Source organism: Notechis scutatus, chromosome Z, assembly GCF_049901735.1.
Source record: "Notechis scutatus isolate UNSWTSFEM ecotype Mainland chromosome Z, rNotScu1.2, whole genome shotgun sequence".
Lineage (NCBI taxonomy): Eukaryota > Metazoa > Chordata > Lepidosauria > Squamata > Elapidae > Notechis > Notechis scutatus.
The window spans coordinates 96,319,157-96,339,077 of record NC_142025.1 but is presented as its reverse complement, the minus strand read 5'-3'; the positions used below and the strand labels follow the sequence as shown (position 1 = coordinate 96,339,077).

At 39.1% G+C, this 19,921-nt stretch overlaps 1 protein-coding gene across 2 annotated transcripts in view; it reads right to left on the bottom strand.

Moving 5' to 3' along the window:
* Window positions 1–13,593: 13,593 nt before the first annotated feature.
* KAT2A (lysine acetyltransferase 2A) overlaps window positions 13,594–19,921 on the bottom strand; it is a 34,110-nt gene continuing 27,782 nt past the window's right edge. The window contains exons 16-19 of one of the 2 annotated variants that reach the window (XR_015745687.1): window positions 19,266–19,329; window positions 18,111–18,195; window positions 16,650–17,165; window positions 16,257–16,553 (exon numbers count right to left, since the gene is read on the bottom strand). Coding sequence is in view for 1 of the 2 variants with exons in the window: in XM_026669833.2 (XP_026525618.1) it covers window positions 16,972–17,165; window positions 18,111–18,195; window positions 19,266–19,329 (343 nt within the window). In the remaining variant the exon portion in view is untranslated. Of the gene's footprint in view, window positions 17,166–18,110; window positions 18,196–19,265; window positions 19,330–19,921 lie in introns of both variants that reach the window. The other variant, XM_026669833.2, reaches the window with a different exon arrangement.

The window sequence follows — 19,921 nt, the reverse complement described above, 5'->3', positions numbered from 1 at the left end:
TGGCAAGTTTGGTACAAGCTCAGTGTTATGCTGCCACCCCCACTGCTCCCCCTTTTTTTTCTTCTGGTTATTTTATTAGACAACTTCATAGCAATTTTTGGTTGAAACCTAAGGAAATATTCTGAAATATAGTCATGGAATTGCTGAAAGATGATGGAAAGACACATTCACAGAAAAAATTCAATTTCTCTCCCCATGGGTTAACTTCGCTTTATTGTAGAATTTTAAGCTCCTGGTTCATGCAATGATAACAAAAAAAAAAAAAAAAGGGAGCTATTTATAAAGATAACAATACTGTAGGTAGGACATGTCAACTACACAGATAACTGTTCTTGTGAAGAGCTGGCTGATACACTTCGGCCATCCTTCTTCAGGGCCAGGTACTGCTTTTTTCAAACATAAGAGGTGAGAGACATCAAAGAAGCAGATAACACATAGCACCACTTCATTCTAGTAATTACAGTAGGTTCAGTGGTAGAAATTGCCCAACTGCCAAGCCCTAGATGTTGCTATTTCTTAGAATTAATCTGTGTTATGTCTGTATCATGTATTCACACACATAGCAACTACTCCATTCTGTATGCAAGGAACACAATGTTCTATGTTGAACTAAAACAGCCTCCGCCTATGGATATTCTTAGTGTAGATCATACATCTTCCATATTACCTATTGATGTTCAATTTAAAACAAAAAATGAACAGTTCAATCACAACTTGTTTTTATCAAAAAAGTTTAAAAGTTTAGAAGGGGTAAACAACCAAAACACACAAACCAATATCTCCAGTAATTAAGGACATAATTATTAGAAATGTGTAAGTATATGTAATAAACATATATGCTTCATGCGAGCAGATAACAGAATCACATTTTCTTCATATAAAATATTCAAATAATTCCAAGGACTTTTTGAACACTATATCCTATGATATGTGAAAGACAGGACAGATATGTGAAAGACAGGACAGGAAAAGTGAAGCATAATAGTTTAGATAGAAAGGCCTTTAACTATGAATGCTCAATAGGTGTCATCCAACAAGGTAACCAGATTATGAAACCAATAGAATAACAAATAACAGGGCTTCTTAGTCCAAACCTCTATTCAAGCATTTCAGACAAACAGCTGTCTAGTCTCTTTTTAAAAGCCTCCAGTGATAGAGCACCCACAACTTCTGAAGGCAAGCTGTTCCACTGGTTTATTGTTCTCACTGCCAAAAAATTTCTTAGTTCTAGGTTGCTTCTCTCCTTGATTAGTTTCCAACCATTCTTGTCTTGCTTTCTAAAAGATTGGCCCCCTCTTTTTTGTGGCAGCCCCTCAAACATTGCAATACTTCTATAATGTCACCTCTATTCCTTTTCACTAATAGCCTCCAGCCTCCTAATTATTTTTGTTGCTCTTCTCTGCACTTTTTCCAAAAACTCAACATATTTTTCATATTCTGGTGACAAAAACTGGATGCAGTATTCCAAAAGGTCAGGACTTTTATTGTAACAATTATCCTATCCCATCCCATCCACCTTGCAAATTTGAATATGTTTCCCTTCCCTCACTTGTCTTTGTGTGAACTAGGGAGGAGATTGGGCGTTGGTATAATTACCTGAGAACGCCCTTTCTATCTACGCCTCAAGAGAGTCCAGGAATGGGTTAAGGTCCTCCTTCTGATGTCATCAAGCTGAGTCTGCCACTATAAAAACGCCAGCCCCTGACTGGCCTGCCCATCTTTCAGGCGAAGATACTTGACAGACGTAATATGTCTCTGGAAGATAAAGAAGAAATTAACATAACCCTTCCCCGACCATCATGACCACATGTACAGGGTGGGGCTGGACTCTCTTGCAGCGTAGATAGAAAGGGCGTTCTCAGGTAATTATACCAACGCTCATTCTCATCGACGCTGCGACGAGAGTCCAGGAATGGGACATACCAAAGCCTGCATGTCCACGGGAGGGCCCACAGCTCGTCAGTCACTCTGACTATGGAACCACCTGCTGAAGTACCCTCCGTCCAAACGGTACTTCCTGGGCTGAAGCAAAGGAGTCCAGGCGGTAGTGCCGTATAAATGCCGTATAAATGGCGACGGTGGTAGTGCCATATAAATGGCGACGGTGAAGTCCAGGTAGCCGCCTTGCAAATCTCCTTCAGTGATGCTTGAGTTGCCCAGGCAGCGGATGTAGCGGCACTCCTTGTGGAGTGGGCCATAATATGTCTAGGAACTGGCACAAAGTTTGGTACGCCTTGGCTATACAAGCTCTAATCCACCTACCAATAGTCGCTGAAGTCACCTTGTTTCCCAAGGTAGAGGGATGAAACGACACAAACATAGCTTCAATTTTTCGAAAAACCACTGTCTGTTTGAGGTAAATTCAGAGTGCCCGCCTCACATCCAGCATGTGCCATCTGTGTTCCAGTTTGTGTTGTGGTCTGGGACAGAAGTCTGGAAGCATAACATCTTGAGACCGGTGAAACCACATGTTTTTCTTGGGGACAAATGTGGGGTCTAACCTAAGAACTACCCTGTTCTTATGGAAAAGACACAGGTTTTGTTGTACAGAAAGTGCCCCTAATTCAGACACTCTCCTGCCCGAGGTAATGGCCACTAAAAGGACTACTTTGAAGGACATGTGGAGACACACAAACCAGAGGGGTTCAAAGGGAGCCTCGTGAGAGCCTGTAAAACCTGTAAATCCCAAGAAGGAAACCTATGAACAACAGGAGGTCAGAGGTTAGATGCTTCCCTTAAAAACCTACGCAACAAAGGGTGGTGGCTTAAGGATTCATACTTGTCCCAGGAAATCACAGAGGAAAGAGCTGTGACCTGGCAGCAAAGCATGTTAGGGGCCAGGCCTTTATCCAGGCCATCTTGTAAAAACCTGAGCACCTCTGCCACAGAAGCTGAAGAGGGATCTATGGCCAAAGGCATGCACCAGGTACAGAAAGTCCTCCAAGTTGCATCATAGATGTAAGTTGTAGACAGTTTCTGAGAAGCTTGGATGGTGTCAATCACCCTTTCTGGAAAATTGGAAGCCCTCATAGATTTCTGCTCAAACACCAAGTAGTTAAATTGAACCACTGAGGGTTCAGGTGTAATAATGCCCCCTGATATAGGGAGATCCTAGCAGCAGGGATCCTCCATGGAGGGGCCACCGACAGGGTCACCAGGTCCCCGAACCAGGGTCTCCTGGGCCAATGGGGCGCCAGTAGAATGAGCTCCACCTTCTCCTCCAACAACTTCCAAATAACTGCCGGAATGATGGGAAGCGGGGGAAAGGCCAGAAACCTGGTGAAGAACGTGCTTACCTGTGCATTCTGAGGGGAGGCAAAGAGATCTACTGTCGGGAGACCGAATCAATGAGACAAGTCCAGAAACAGGGAGGGAGGCTCCACCCTGCTTGGTTGACCACAGACCGACTCAACCAGTTGGCTTGGACATTGTCAACCCCTGAGATATGATCCACTTTGATTGAAAAAAGGTGTCTCTCCATCCACCTCCCTAGGCGCTCTGCCTCCATCAGGGCCCTGGACCTGACACCCCCTGCCTGTTGACATGGGCCTTTACGGCCACATTGTCGGTCATGACCAACACATGTTAACCCATCACCCTGTTCCGAAAGTGTTTCAGGGCTAGGAAGATAGCCCTGAGCTCTAACCAGTTGATGGGGCATGCCCTTTCTGCTGGAGACCAACATCCCTGGGCTATTTCTCCCTCCAGATGGGCTCCCCAACCATGAAGACTAGCATCTGTGGTGAGACATATCCTGTCTGGCTCTTTGAAGGGGAGACCATTCTCTAGGGCCCGGGACTGCCACCATGTGAGGGACCATATGACCTGGGAAGGAACCTGAACCTTCATGGTCGAATGGCTGGTTCCTGCCCTTTGAAACGGGAGCAAGAACCATTGGAGTTTCCTGGAATGGAGACGAGCCTAAGGGACAATCCCCATGCAGGAGATCCATCTTTCCCAAGGTTTGGGACAGTAGAGACAACGGAACAGTGGGCAGCCGCCGAATCTGGAGGATGCTGCTGCGAAGGCTCTCCCCTCAATCCGGGGAGAGGAACTCCTCGCAGAGTAATGTTTCTATAATCACCCCAAGGTGGAGCAACCTGAGTGTCAGGGAAAGGTGACTTTTCTGATGTTGATTGAAAACCTGTGGTCTTGTAGAGTCTATGATGTGATGTGAAGGTTGCGATGGGCCAAGTGGATTGACTGCGACAGGACGAGAATGTCATCCAGGTAGCATAGGACCCTCACTGGAATGGTGCAAAGTGAAGCTGCCAAGGCTGCCAAGACCTTTGGGAAGACCTGCGGAGCTGACGAGAGACCAAAGGGTAGAGCCCGGTATTGGTAATGGGTGTTCTGATAACAAAAATGTAGAAACTGGCAGTGATGGGGCCAAATAAGGATATGGAGGTAAGCCTCTATGAGGTCTATAGAGGAGAGGAGGTCGTCCTCTTGAACGCTCTCAAGGACTTCTTCCCCGCCGAGGAGAGAACCTTCCTCTTGTCCTTGGTTTCCGTCAAATAAGGGTCAAGGGCGTCGCCAAACAGCTTCTCACCTGCACATGGAGCTGATACCAACTTCCATTTTCGGCGAGAGTCGGACTGCCAGTTGTGCAGCCAAAGCAGTCGTCTGGCTGTCACAGAAGCCATGGCCCTGGAAGCAAATTTGGCAGAGTTCAGGGTGGCATCTGCTGTAAATCCGCTGCTGCGATTATTTTGTTGATGTCCTGGTGTGCCCTGAATTGGGTGGCCGGAAGCCTCTCCTGAAGCTGGTGGAGCCAGCGTGAAGAGAATCTCGTAAAAAACAAGGCTGCCGTACAGCCCCCATAGCTGCTGAAGTCGGGACAGCTCCGGTAAGGAAGAGCTGAGAGTGAAAGTGTGTCGGCTGGGTGAGAAACTTTTTTTTTTGCTAATTAGCTGAGTTTTGAAAGGACACTCTGGATATAAGAAGAAATCTGTGAGATTTTTTTTTTAACAAAAACTGTATGAGCGGCGTTTTTAAAGAGATGTCAAATTGAGGCTTGGATTTTTTTTTATATTTCTACTTTTTTTTTTTTTTGGAATTTCAGCGTGACGTTATAGTTAACTGGACTGAATTTTCTCTTATATATATTTGCTCCTTTTTGATTTTTTTAAGATAGAGGCTCCCTTTGGCTATTGTCTTTTTTTTCTTTATATATATATGTTAATACTTTCTCTTTTTGCTTAATTTAAAAAATAAATAAATGTTTTTTTGGCTGGTGGGGGGGGGAGTGGATTAAGAAACTTTGTAACACTGCCAACTAGAGGCTTGAAAATATTTCATTTGAACTGGAAAAGAACTATGAAAAGACTACTTCTCAAGGACATTACAATTTGATAAGATAGAGGGAGAGCGTGCTAAAATATTATTACAGGTGTTCTCCTGGACTCTTATCAATATTTCAACACTTGTGGCTTGGCCTTGAAGCTTGTTGAGAAGAGAGTCATAATAAGAGCCTTGGACAAATAAATAGAGTGCAGTGTTTTTTGTTTTTTTTTTCGTTATCTTTTTTCAGTCGTGTACCCTTACTCACCAGCCTCCTTGTAAACTTTAATTTTAGTAATATTCTTATTTTTGCTTTTTATTTTAAAGGGATAGCCTCAGAATTTTTTTTTCTTTATTTTTCTTTTCTTCTCCTTTTTTTTTACTGGGATTCTTTCTGCTTTTTTCATTTATATTTTTGGACCACTCTGCCTTTTTCTTTTTTATTATTGAGACTTCCCAATTGGATTGAAGATTATTATTATTTTTTTGTGGGGGGGGGGTTGGTTTTCTTTTGCTTCCTTCTATTTTTCTATTTTTCATTTTTCACTTTGGACTACTTCATAATTGGATTAGGGTCTAGAAGAACCTGAAGATTTTCTTCTTCTTTTTCTACTTTTTTTATTGGGCTTTTTATTATTGGATTTTTCCATTTTGGATTATAATTGGCTATTCTACCAGTTGGATTAAAAGCTAAAAAGAATTTGAAGGTCTTGAAGCATCAAAATGAGCAGAAAACCCATATCTTCTGGCGTTTCTACTTCTACCTCTGCCTCCCCACCAGCTGGACAACGCCTGATTCAGACAATGTTGAAGCAAGATAAAGAACAAGAAAAAGTGACTTTACAGATGATTATGCAAGGAATCCAAGATCTCAAGATAAAATCAGATGCCATTGAACAAAGAATAGAGAATATTGAAGAAAGAACAGGGAAGACTGATGAAAAAATTGAAAATATTCAACAAATGATGACGAAGTATGAGGAGAGATTCCAAAAAATTGAGGAAGAAGGTGCACAAAGAGAGGAGAAGATTGGAAATATTGATAGCAGATTAACAGTGGTTGAACAAGATAAAAGTGGGATGTTGAGGTGGGAGATGGAGAGGTCAGAATTCTATCTCAGATTTCAAAATATAGAAGAAGAAAAAGGAGAAAACTTGGCTGCGATAATGATAGAAATTTTCGCGGAGGCGTTGGAAATTACAGAGGAAAAGATGATGGAGGGAATAGATGAGGTATATCGAGTCTTTACAAGATATGAGATGAGAAATAAACTACCAAGGAAGTTCATATTAGATTTACCAAAAAATCCACCAAAACACAAATACTACAAGTTGTAAAAGAGAAGATATTGAAATACAAAGGCAAAGAGATTATGGTTTTAAAACAAATACCCAGAAGAGTGAGAGAGATGAGAAGAGAGTATCGATTCCTGACCAAAATGTTATTGGATAAAGAAGTGAATTATAGATGGCTGATTCCAGAAGGATTAATGTTTACGTGGCAAGAACAGAGACATAGAATTGATTCAATTGAGAAAGCAAAACTTTTCTACGCAGAATTTTTTGGAAGGAGAGAAGCAGAGGCAGAGAAAGAGGTCTCATTAATTGAGTTTCAAGAGGAACAATTGGAGATTGAAGAAGAGGAAGGTGCAGTAGGTGGACAGGTGGATAGGAAAGAACAGCGTGAAGTGAGATCCACGAGAGCTGTTAGACCTAAATATAAAGCATAATCATGGAGGGAAAAAATTGATTACAATGAATATAAATGGACTTAATTCAGCTGTTAAAAGAAGGAAAACTTTTCATAAATTAGAGAAATTAAAATTTGATATAATTTGTTTACAAGAAGTACATATTAAAAAGCAACATGAACAACTGTTAGTACAACCAAAATTAGGGAAAATATTTACTTCTTTGACTCAATGTAAGAAAAGAGGAGTGGTTCTATACATTAAAGAGGTCATCCCAGCAAAATTGATCTATACGGATGAAGATGGAAGAGTATTAATGGTGGAAATAATGGACAATAACATAAAAATACTCTTGATTGCAATTTATGCTCCAAATGATAAACAAGAAGAATTTTATAAAAAATTACACATGAAAATAACTGGACTGGACTATGTTAATATAATTATGATGGGAGACTTTAATGGAATTGTGGACAATAAACTGGATTATATAGCAACAACAACAAAGCAAAATAGAAAGACTCTCCCTAAATCTTTTTTAAAATGACAGATGAATTAACCTTAAAAGATATTTGGAGAGAAAGAAATGTTAAAGCTAAACAATTTACTTTTTATTCAAATAGACATTTATCATGGTCCAGATTGGATATGATTTGGATCTCATCAGAATTAATATCTAATATTCAAGAAACAAATATTGAAACAAGTACTTGGGCAGATCATAGCCCAATGACAATTAAATGGAAGGGACAAAAAAAAAGATCGAGATGGACGTTAAACAATACTATTTTAAAGGAAAAAGATTTTACACAATGGATGGAGAAAGAATTGGTTTTTTTCTTTTTAGGGAAAATAAAAAGAAGATACTTCATTGCAGAATGTTTGGGATACAATGAAGGCATATGTTAGAGGTTTGATAATAGATTATACAAGAAGAAAGAACATTAGGAAAAGGCAAGCCACTAAGATCTTGGAAGAGGAATATAAAAGACTTGAAAAAGAATTACAGAAAATGCCACAGAAAAGGAAATTAAATTGAAGTTGGATATAACTAAACATAAAATGGAATTAATAGAGAAAGAAGAATTGGCGCAGAAAATTAGAAATGCTAAACAGAATTATTTTGAAGACGCAAACAAACCAGGTAGATGGCTAGCATATAAATTGAGAAAAGAGAAAGAATCAAGAAAAATATTGAAGTTAATAGATGATCAAGGCCAAGTTTGTTATGGTAACAAGGAGAAAAAGGAAATTGTTCGAGATTTTTATGGACAACTATATAAACAAGAGAATATTGATGAAGAAAAAGTTAAACAGTATTTACAGAATGCTAACCTACCGAAGATGCCTAAAGAGATTGAAGAAATGCTAGAAAGCAACATAACAATGATGGAATTAACTGAAGCACTTAAGAAACAAAATAATGGGAAAGCACCGGGTCCAGACGGGCTTCCGGCAGAATTCTATAAAACATTTCAAGAATCATTGAGCATTCCATTGCTTGAAGTTATGAATGAAGCTATGTCAAAGAAGATGATACCTAAAACATGGTCAGAGGCTTATATTACACTTATTCCAAAAGAAGAGGCTGATCCACTGCAAATTAAGAACTATAGACCTATTTCTCTATTAAATGCAGACTATAAAATTTTTGCTTCAATTTTAGCAGAAAGACTTAAAAATACTTAAATAATTTTATTCACCCAGATCAAAATGGATTCCTGCCAAAGAGACAAATCAGAGATAATATGAGAGTAATCTTGGATACTTTGGAATATTATGAGGCACATCCTGAAAAGCAAATGGCTTTGATATTTCTAGATGCTCAAAAGGCATTTGACAACGTGAACTGGAGATTTATGTTATTACTATTGGAACAGATGGGTTTTGCCAGAAAATTTGTCCAAGCAATAGAAGCCATATACAATAAACAGACAGCAAAGGTAATGATGGAAGGAGAACTTACAGATTTTATTAATATAAGAAAAGGCACAAGACAAGGATGTCCCCTATCCCCTTTGCTATTTGTATTGACTTTGGAAGTGTTGAATAGAAATATTAGAGATGATAAAAGCATAAAAGGAATGAAAATTAAAAAGGAAGAATTTAAACTGCAAGCTTTTGCTGACGACTTAGTCTTTATTTTGGAAGATCCGTTAGAAACAGCTCCAAAGTTATTGGAAAAGATAGAGATATATGGTGAGGTGGCTGGTTTGAAAATAAATAAAGACAAAACAAAGATTTTGACAAAGAACATGCTACTGAGACAAAGAGAAGAACTGGCAGACCTGCTGAAAATTCAAGTTACGAATAAGGTTAAGTATCTGGGGATACATTTGACAGCAAGATGTAGCACATTAAAAGAGAATAATTATATTAAACTTAAACAACAGATAGCTATAGACTTGAAGAAATGGGAAAACTTGCAATTGTCATTAATAGGGAGAATTTCAACAATTAAGATGAACATTTTACCTAGAATCCTATTTCTCTTTCAAACAATACCAATTAGGCTCGGAAAAGACTATTTTGATGATTTAAATAAAATTATGTTGAAGTATATATGGCAAGGTAAGAAAGCGAGAATAAAGCTAAAGCTTTTGCAAGATGCTAGAATTAGAGGAGGTTTTGGTCTGCCCAATTGGGAATTGTACTATCAAGCTGCAAGTTTGATGTGGGTTAAGGAATGGATAACATTAAGAAAGACTAGATTGTTGACATTAGAAGGTCATGATTTGCTGTTGGGTTGGCATGCTTTTTATGGTATAAGGGAACTAAAACACAGGGTTATTTTAGAAGACATTATATACGGGAGTCTTTGTGGTTAAACTGGGAGAAGATAAAAGACAATGTTATTTGAAAATTCCAGTTTGGTTATCGACTATTGAAGCATTTTCCTATCCTATAATTTATAAGAAGGAACAAACAGTTAGATATGGGGAACTATTGGATGAAAAGGGTGAACTTAAATCAATACAAAGTTTAGAGGAACAAGGTATAAAGATGAATTGGTTTTCATATGCAAATACATTCAAGGTATGATGAAGATTTTAAAACAGAGGGATTCTATGATAAACAGACTGATCTAGATAAGATTTTGATGGGTACTGATGAGAAGGTGATAAAAAAATTATATGGTTATTTATTGGGAATTAAATTAGAAGAAGAACAAGTTAAAGAAACTATGATTGTTTGGGGGAAGAATTTTGGATATGGGATTGATTTAGAGAAATGGCAAAAATTGTGGTCTCAAAATTATAAAATGACAATGTCAACAGCATATAAGGAAAATTTGTATAAAATGTTTTACAGGTGGCACTTTCCCCCGACAAGAATAGCAAGAATGTTCAAGAACAAATCTGCAAAATGCTGGAAATGTCATCAGATACCTGGCTCATATTACCATATGTAGTGGACTTGTGAGAACGCTAAAAAATATTGGACTAAAATTCGCATGTGGTTGGAAAAAATGACAAAAAAACGTATAGATTTGAAACCGGAGTTCTTTTTATTGGGAATCTTACCTGATACATATAGTAAAGATTTGAAATACCTGATTGTAAATGTGTTAACAGCGGTTAGGATTGTATTTGCTAAAAACTGGAAGAATGAGAAAACACCATCACAGGAAGAAATTATTAAGAAAATGTTGGAATGTGCTGAGATGAGTAGATTGACATTTGAAATTAGAGAGCAAGAGGATAAACAATTTTATGAAATTTGGGATCTTTTTTATCAGTGGTTAGATGACAAAATACGATAATAGAATATTTAGAAAGTTAGATAGCAAGGAATACTTTTATCTTTTCTTTTGCCTATGTTATTTGACATTATATCTATAAAGTGTTTTTAGGATAGATTTGGTATGACTATATGATTTGTTATAGAATAAACGGCTTAAAGTTTTGTTCTCTCATAAAATATGAATGATTAAAAGTATAGTCAAATGATTTATTAATAGTGATATTAGGATATATGAGTTTGGATTGACAATATGAGTTGTTATGTAATGTAACTTCAATTGAGACTATGAAATGAATGCACAAAACTGATGAACCAACCGACACACTGTATGTACATAAGAGAGTTGATGTTTTGATGTTTTGTTTGTCTTGTCTGTTTGTAGAAAATTAATAAAATTGGTTTAAAAAAAACCAAAAAAAAACAAGGCTGCCGTGGATGCTCTAATCGCCCAAGCCGCAGCCTGGTGTGTGCGTTTGAGAGTTTGCTCGGATCGCCTGTCCTCTGTTTTGAGCACATGCTCTGGTTCGGTGGGGGTACCAGAGGAGAATGAAGCCAGCACCGGAGCATCTACAGACAGCACGACCAGGGCACTGGCCAGGGACGGTCCCACATTGTAGAATTGTCTGTCATGAGCAGACGGGCGAGGTCCCGCCCCTGGAGAGGTGCATTGTTCCTTTACTAAATCAAGAAAGAGAAGGGGGAGGGGAGAACCTCTGCCTGCACCACTGGCTTGGAAAACGGAATCTGAGTGGGCAGAAGTGGATGCTTGTGGTTCAGGGGCCACCTCCTCAGGACTGAGTTGCACAGTGACCAAGGCCTTGTGTAACAAGGGTTGAATAATGAAGGTTTAAACACTCCTGCAACAGGGGGCTTATCAATTCTGAGGTCCTCCTCCTCAGACATATTGGGATCTATAAGTTCCCCTTCCTCCTCTTCCGAGTGACCAGAATAGCTATGGTCAGAGGATTTGGAATAAGTACCCTCCTCTTCCTCCCTCCACTCCGAGTGGGTGGGCTGACAGGAGAAGCAATGTCTAGGCACATCCTTTTGATACTGGGGGACCCCTTGTGGAAACCTGTGGGTTACCAAGGCTGGGCCCCCTCGAGGGTGAAGGAAATGTTTGAATCCTTCCGCTAGGCCCTGTCTAATAGCTACCGTGACTATTTCCCTGAGATCTTCAGGCCTGAGAGCAGGCCCGCAGCAGTGGGGGTGTATGTTGCTTCAGGCCTAGGCCTGAATCCACCCTGAACCCCTTGACCACCTGGGAAGGAATGGCCAGGTCCCCATGTAGCCTGTGTAAAGGAAGGCCCTGACCTGCTTAAATCCTGGGGTTCTTCCTCCACTCTCTCAGGGGACCATGCTAACATGTGACCAGAAGCAGATTCCCCTCCCTTAGAAGCAATCTCAGGGCTAATATGCACCTCCCCAGAGTGAGCAACTTGATTGATCTGGGCTTACATTTGTACTAACCTTTTTTCAAACTGTTTTCAAGATCAACATGCCTTCTCTTCTCAGCGCTAAGCTCAGCTTTTGAAGACTTTCAAGGAACTAGGGCTTTGGCTTTGATCTTTGCAACAACTTCTCTGCTGGTAGAAGGAGCTCTCTGTATTTTCCTGTTTCTCGAAGGGGCTAGTGCCTCTTGGGGCTGTTCCAATTCTTTGGTAATAGGCTGGGGCGCTTCCCTTTCCATATTGCAAACAGCACAGACACCAAGGGTGCTCTGAGCTTCTCCTATGAGGTGCTGTCTAATGCAATGAGCCAAGCAAGTTAAAAACTGTGAGGCCCCGAGGAAGCGTTTTCCCCAACAAAATGGCCACCGGTTGATTCAAATGGCTGCCTGCCACGTGGAGGAATTCCAGAATGGCTTCGTTACCTCCTTTGCTCAATAGGCCCTGAGCGATCAAGTTGCAGCGAAACAGCTGAGAAGCGGTAGAATAAAGCTCCGAAGTCAGCTGTGGAGTGGTTCAGGTGGCAGCGGCAGCAATCTGCGCAATCGCTGGAGCTGCCTGGAAGGCTTTTAAGAAGGCTTTTAAAAAGGCTTCCTGGTTCTGCAGCCCTTCGTGAGGCAGCGCCAAAGCCTCAATGCTGCAGGAGAACGGATCCCTGCTCTCCTCTTTGCAATAACTTCTCTGCTAGTATTTTAGTTTTCAAACCTTCTCTTAGCTCTGTTAAAACAATCCTTCCAGAGACTAGTTCTTAGACAAGAAGCTGAGCCAAAAGATGGGCGGGCCAGCCAGGGGCTGGTGTTTTTATAGTGGCAGACTCAGCTTGATGACATCAGAAGGAGGACCTTAACCCATTCCTGGACTCTCGTTGCAGTGTCGATGAGAATGTCTGTGACTTTTCTCAAGATTTTCTTGACTAGTCTTAGGCTTTGGGCTTTTCCTCCTGTCCCTCAAGGCCATTCCCTATGCATTTTACATTAGGTACTATGGACCAGTCGTTATTTTTGTGCCAATTACTTCCCAGGGTTGTTGAGAAAAATTGGGAGTGTTGTACATGCAGATATGTGATCTTGGAAGAAAAACTGGATATAAATCTAAGAAGTAAATAAACATAAGTATCTTATGAAATATAAGAGAAGAATAAAACCTAGTCTTAGAGGAAGTGGGGAGGTGATTTAATTTTGCTTACGATGAGAAAGTCCTGCTTTATGAACAGAATGGGAAACTCCCTATTTGTGGTTGTCCTGTAGTAGAACTTGCATCAGGATAAATCACGAATCCTGCTACCCAAAATCAAAGAGCTTCTAAAAGCATTTAAACCAGTTACTAAGCCAAGTAACAGTAGTAGTAATAATAACGGAAGTATTTCTTAAAATTGGAATGAGTATAAAAGAAAAGAGCACACCTTCTTTGCTTAGACATGTCCTATATTTTTATTTCATGTATTAAAAATGGAATGGCAATACTACTGGAAGGCCAGAATGGTAGAATCGGGTCCTGCAATTGTACAACTCAAGCACAAAAGGGGTGGACATAAGGCAACAGGAGAGAAAAGGTGGGTGGCTAACTGTTGAAAAGCTTTCCTCTTCCCTCCCCTCCCCTCATGATTCCTGAAAGAAGCACACAAAGCAATTCTTTTTCTTATAAAAGGAAGGAAAAGGGAGGGGGTGCATGGGCTGAAGATGGAACAGAAGAAAGCATTTGATTTAATCTCCATGGCAACTTCCTTGGCGTCTGTGGCTGAAACAAAATGTTCAACATTGACAGAAGCACCTGGATAATCGTGAACAAAACGTTATATATTGTGCTGCTCTTACCAAATTATGACTTTTAGAGCAAGTATTTAGTGATTTCCAGCTGCGAAGGCAATTCATAAAACAGGAAACAAAGTAAGTGGTAATTGAATGAGAGTCATTGGTACACTAACTTTGCTCACCGTTTTTTGCCCTGCACCCTTGCCTTAGAAAGTTTTGAAAAAAAGCAGACACTGATTGCAGATAATCCGTACCTCCCATTTAATGCTAACTACTAAAAACCTTCATTACCCTCCAAGGCAATCTTTTAAACCGTAACGTGGGCCCATATGTGACAGTTGATAATTTTTGGATAGTAAGTGTTCTCATCGTCTTACTCCATGTAAAAGGGAGAATAACCAGAAATAATAGGCATTTTTTTTCAGTTGATAAATAATTGGGGGGAGGGGGTTAGCTCTGTTCCATAACACAGTAGTACATATATTAATATGATGTATCTTCCTATCATCATGGAAGTTAACCATTATTGATCCAACAATGTGGGAGTTCAAAAATATCTCATTAGCAGTAAAACTGGTTGCCATAAATGAAACAATAACATCTCTCCTAATATCTTTCAAGATAACAAAGATGGCTGATACTCGTAGAATTATGTGCAGTGGAGTGCATAATGGGAATGTTTGCGAGAGAAAAATACAATCACCATTGTTGCTGATGTAATCAGAAAAGCACCAGCAATGGGGAGGCTTGAAGTCATAACCAATGAAGGCAGAGTTCAAAACCAGGAGAGTTACAACCCTTAAGACTTAGCTTCCAGACTAGAGATAAGTACAGAAGTAATATAATAAGGAATGGATCATATTTTTTGGTAACAGTATACAGCACGGAAGGGACACACATTTTTTTTATTTGGCATATGAGGAAGTAATCTTAAATGTATCACCATTCTCTAGGAGAGAGTGAAGTTTCATTCAGATATTTGAACAATTCTCTGTAAAAATCAGTCACCCAGAATCCAATAGACTTAAATAAGAGGACAAAGTAAAAGAAAAAAAAACGGCAAAGAGCTATTCTCCTTTTAATTCCTTCCCATAATTTCTTTCCTTTGAAGTCAGATCTGATTCAACATGATACAAAAGTTCTTTTCCTATAAACAACATTCAAGCATTAAGTCACCTGTAAACTGGCTAAAGGAATGAATGGGCTTCAGACATGGTCCCAATCAAAGGCTATTTGAAAAATTCTGTACTTTTGGGATCAATGCTATGTATGTCTCCCCCCATGACTTAGGTAATTTTGCTGTTGTCAGTACCTCATTATAGAGTTCTAATAATTGCATTTCTAATTTTTTTGGAGCGTTTTATACAGTTCCCCTGGGAGACCACCTGGTCCGGTGTCTTATTGTTTTTCTGTTTCAGGATTGCTTCTTGCAGTTCTCTTAATGTTATTTCCCTGTTTATCTCTTCTTTATCCTCTTCCGGGATCGCAGGTAGCCCTTTTCCTTCTAAGTAATATTGGATATTTCCCTCTGGTACATCTTTCTTACTATATAATTCCTCAAAAAAACCTTTTAACAATGTTTTTTCTTTTCAGTTTGATGTTGTAGTGTATCATCAGCATCCTTCAATTGTTGAATTGCTCTTTTTTCTTTTTCTTTCTTAAGTCTATAGGCTAGCCACAATCCGGCTTATTCGCGTGTTCAAAATAATTCTGTTTTATCTTTTTCATGTCCTGTAACCATTCATTTTGTACTAACATATTCAATTTGTGCCTAATCATTATCATCTCCGTATTTGCTGTCTTATTATGTGGTGTTTTTTCTAGTGTTTTTTCTAACTCCTTAAGAGTATCTAGTTTAGTTGTTCTCCTTTTTTCCCCTTGTATCATGTATTATATGAAATTGCTAGGCCCCTGATATATGCTTTAGTTGCGTCCTATAGGTTTGGAATTGATGTTTGTTGTTTTTTATTTTCCTTCAGAAAAAACTCCCAATTTTTTTTCCCATCAGCTTAACACATTCTTTTTCTTTTAGGATCTCCTTGTTTAGCATCCATCTTGTTTTTTTCAATCCTTTCCAAATTATTTTAATAGGATTATGGTCCGTCCATGTGTTAGTTTCAATTTCTATTTCTTTTATATTATGTTCGATTTCCACATTTGTCCATAACATATCTAGTCTTCTTGACCACGATGTGTGTGGTGCTGAATAGTAAGTATACTGTTTTTTGTCTGGATTTTTCTCTCCATATATCTTTTAATCCTAATTCTTCTGCCATTTGATAGAATACTTTTGGTAATGTTTTCCTTTTCCTTTTTTCCCTTGGATTTTCAGGGAAGATTCGGACTATCAATTAATTCAAAATTACAGGCCCATATCCCTTTTAAATGTTGATTATAAAATATTTATGTCCATAATGGCAGAAAAATTCTGTACTTGAAATCTCCACAAGTTTTCATCCTCCAGGTTTCACTTGACTACTCCTTTCCTACATTCACATGTCAAAAAGTAATGGCAGAACCTCAAAAAAAGTGCAACAACACATTGATTCTCTGGATCAACTTTGGAAAATTTCCCCAATCTTCTGGTGCTCTATAGAAGTTCTTCAACTCTTTCAAGCTGATGGAAGAATGAGAACCTAAGCACAATATATATGGAAAAAATCAATTTTGGGGAAACTGTTCCAGAGTTTGGGACAAAGAAATGGAAAACTGGAACAACTTGCAGCAAATACCTCATAGCTTCTATGACAATCCAGACTCCTTCCATAGTAAAAAGAGTTATGTCCTTCTGGAAATGCAGGCGCAACGGATAGAGAGATCAGGCTCAGAAATTTAAGAGGCTGATGGCAGATCTCAGTCTATTCAGGAAGAGAGATATCTCTGCATATTGTCTCTTCCTTCTCCCAATATCAAGCAAACTTCTGATGTCCAACCAGTCAAATCTACTTGTGCGTGAAGTGTGACAAAAGGCAGCAAGAAAAATGTCCAGTTGTTCAAAAGCTGGAGAGTGGCTGATAAAATGGAGATGAAACCCCAGGCAGCCAGCAACTGTCCTTACTTGTCAATGAGTCCTCCTTCCTTCAGCTTGAAATAAAAAAACTTTTCCAGGGTGTTGGCACACTTGCAATAATCACTCTCAGGAGGATTATACTCACGACAATTGGTAATGACACGTTGCAAGTCAGCAATAAAGAGCTTCTTGGTAATATAATAACGATTCTTGAGCCTTTCTGTCATCGTCTTCAGGTCTGCAGGAGTAGGTGGAAGGAAGAGATATGATCAATTATACAAGAGACAATGCAAAAATGCATATGCCTTTCTGACCTTATCATTCATTATAAGTTCACAACTCTCCTAAAAATAATGAAAAGAAGACACATGGGAAGAAACATGTAAATGCAAGCTACAAAATCTTCTAGAATTATATATAGTTCATGAGTTTATGTAAATGCAATTAGAAGTATCAAAATAGCTGAAGGTAAACTCAGACCTCAGTTTTAAGAAAATTAGTAGAAACTGTCAGTAAAATATTTCCAAAAGGCAACTCTGTTAGCCTGTGAAAAACAAAAAGCCAGTAACTGTTTGAAGATTAATTTATTTATTATAAGTTATTATAAATAAGTGTTATTTTATAATAACATTGGCTTGAAGTGGAGCATAAAAAGCTCACCTATTTGGCAATTTGTGCCTCCCACTAATAGCCTCAATTGATTTCAATGGCACACTTGCCAAAAATCAATAACTTACCTTCCACTATTCTGATGCCCAAATTTTTGCATAGATTGTAAAATTTACTGAACACCAAAATACTCCAAAATATCCCACCTGGAAAATTAGAACATTTCATCCTTTCTTACATACAAGAGGGTTTTCATCTCCTGATGTCCTCAACACCTTTCATCTGGTCCCTGACTCAAAATGTTTCCCACTCCTAATTTGTGCTATAATAGTGTTAAGAATACTGCAAATCTTTTTGGTTGCCTATGAAAAAGATAATGGATGTTCTAATTGCCCAATGGAAGATAATCTCCCCCAGTTCCATAACATTATTATAATCCAATGAGAGATTACTCTCCAACCATTTAAATAAGATATTTTTTTCACATCAGCTACATATACTGACTGAACCCATAATTCTTTTACTCAACAGAGCTGATCACTTCTTCAGGCAAAATCCATATCTAGCTGCCTACCAATGGGAAAGCGGATAATCTCATAGTAGTCAGGAGCTTCAGATTTCTTCACTGGTTCCATAAATGGCCATGCACTAGGATGGGTCTGATAAGTGAAAAGACAGATAGCAACTTGAGTAATAAATAGTTTTTTTCAAACAGAAACAAACAGTAGTAGGTATTTGAGACATATTAGTAGTCTTCTGTTGGATGGGCAAAGGAAAAATGGAAAAAGGGAAGGTATTTCTGGCAGAAAGAAAGTTTTCTGCCAGAAATATTTTTTTTCACATTCTAAATATTTTAGTTTAACTTCTTGCTAAACAAAGAATTGTTTCACTCAAAATCCCACCCAAGCTTACTTTTAAAAATACTGTTTTGTTACCACTGTTTAGATGTTTTGCTGTCCATAATATATATTGCCCTTTTATCTATTTGTATTGTAATCAATTAATATATATTCTGCTTGCACTTAAAAAAAAGAAAATAGCTACAGGTAAGCCCTGGATTAATGACTAATTGGAATTTTCATAATTAAGCGATGTGGGTTATAAAGCGAGATATCATGTGACTTCACTGCTTAGTAATGTCAATCCTAAGCAATCCCTGTAACTGTTGTTAAGCAATGATCACAGGTCATTAAGCAAGGATCTTCTCTCAATTTCTTGCCAGCTTCTAACAATGCAAGTCAGTGGGGAAGCCAGGAGGAAGTTGCAAGCCCCACATGATTTGCAAGTCAATGGCTGCTGACATGTAGGGGTTGGTGCACAAATGGCACAATGCTAGTGCAACAGGACTGGGGCTGGCTGCTGACAGGAGAGGAAAACTTACCAAACCGACTAGTGACTTTTTGCCGGCTTCCCCATTGTCTTTACTTGTGAGAAGCCATGGGACTGCTGTGACAGCTGGAACCTCGAGGATCAGTCATAAATACCACTCATTCAGCGTTGTTGTTAACTTCCAACAACCTCAGAACAAGTGGTCATTAACCGAGAGCTACCTTTATTCAAAATCTAGTTCTGACGCTATTCACAGATCAGGGCAAAAATTTCAGGAAAGGTTCGGCAAGTTTCACTCTAGACACCCCACCACTGAGTAACCACACTTCATTTTGACTGTCCTTTTGACTGTTAGAGAAAAGTTCCTATTTATACTCCGTGATCCTGGAGTCCCGATTACCTTGATTTGAGCAAGAAGATTTTTCAAAGTAGTGTACAACTGGTCTGGATCCTTGAGCTCCTTTCTGGAAGGAAAAATTTTAAAACAAGAGTTTTTGGTGATGAAAATATTGGAAATTGCAAGAGCGACAGAGTATTATAGAGATTTCTAAATGACCACGCCAACTACAACTGGGTTCCCTCTAGAAAAGTGAAGATTATGTCAATTTTCATGAGATCATCATAGTGTCTGGATGAACCTATGGTTTAATGTGGCAATATATTTGCTTCCAGTTTGGGCTTCTTCGGTGACGGACTGAAATCGCAATTGTCTGCGGTTTTGATCTGTGCTCGCCGCTGGAGCGCCCCGAGCTGCCCAGTTTCAGGGCTGAAGCCACCCGGTAGAGGTGGTGAAGAAGGGGGAGCTGTCAGCGGGATTGAGGAGAGCCGCATCTCTCCTCCTCGGCTGGCCATCACTCCCTTTCCCAAAGGCGGTTGCAGTGGTGGTCAGAAATGGCCACCTCAAAGAAGAACCCGACCAGACAAGATTGTGCAGGAGGAAGTTTAAAGGAGAAAGTTTGACTGACCGGGTTGAGTGGAGAACATCTATTTAAGGGACCTGGAACCTGAATTTTAAAGACTAATACTATTCCTAAAAAGGATTTAGAGCTGCAAAAG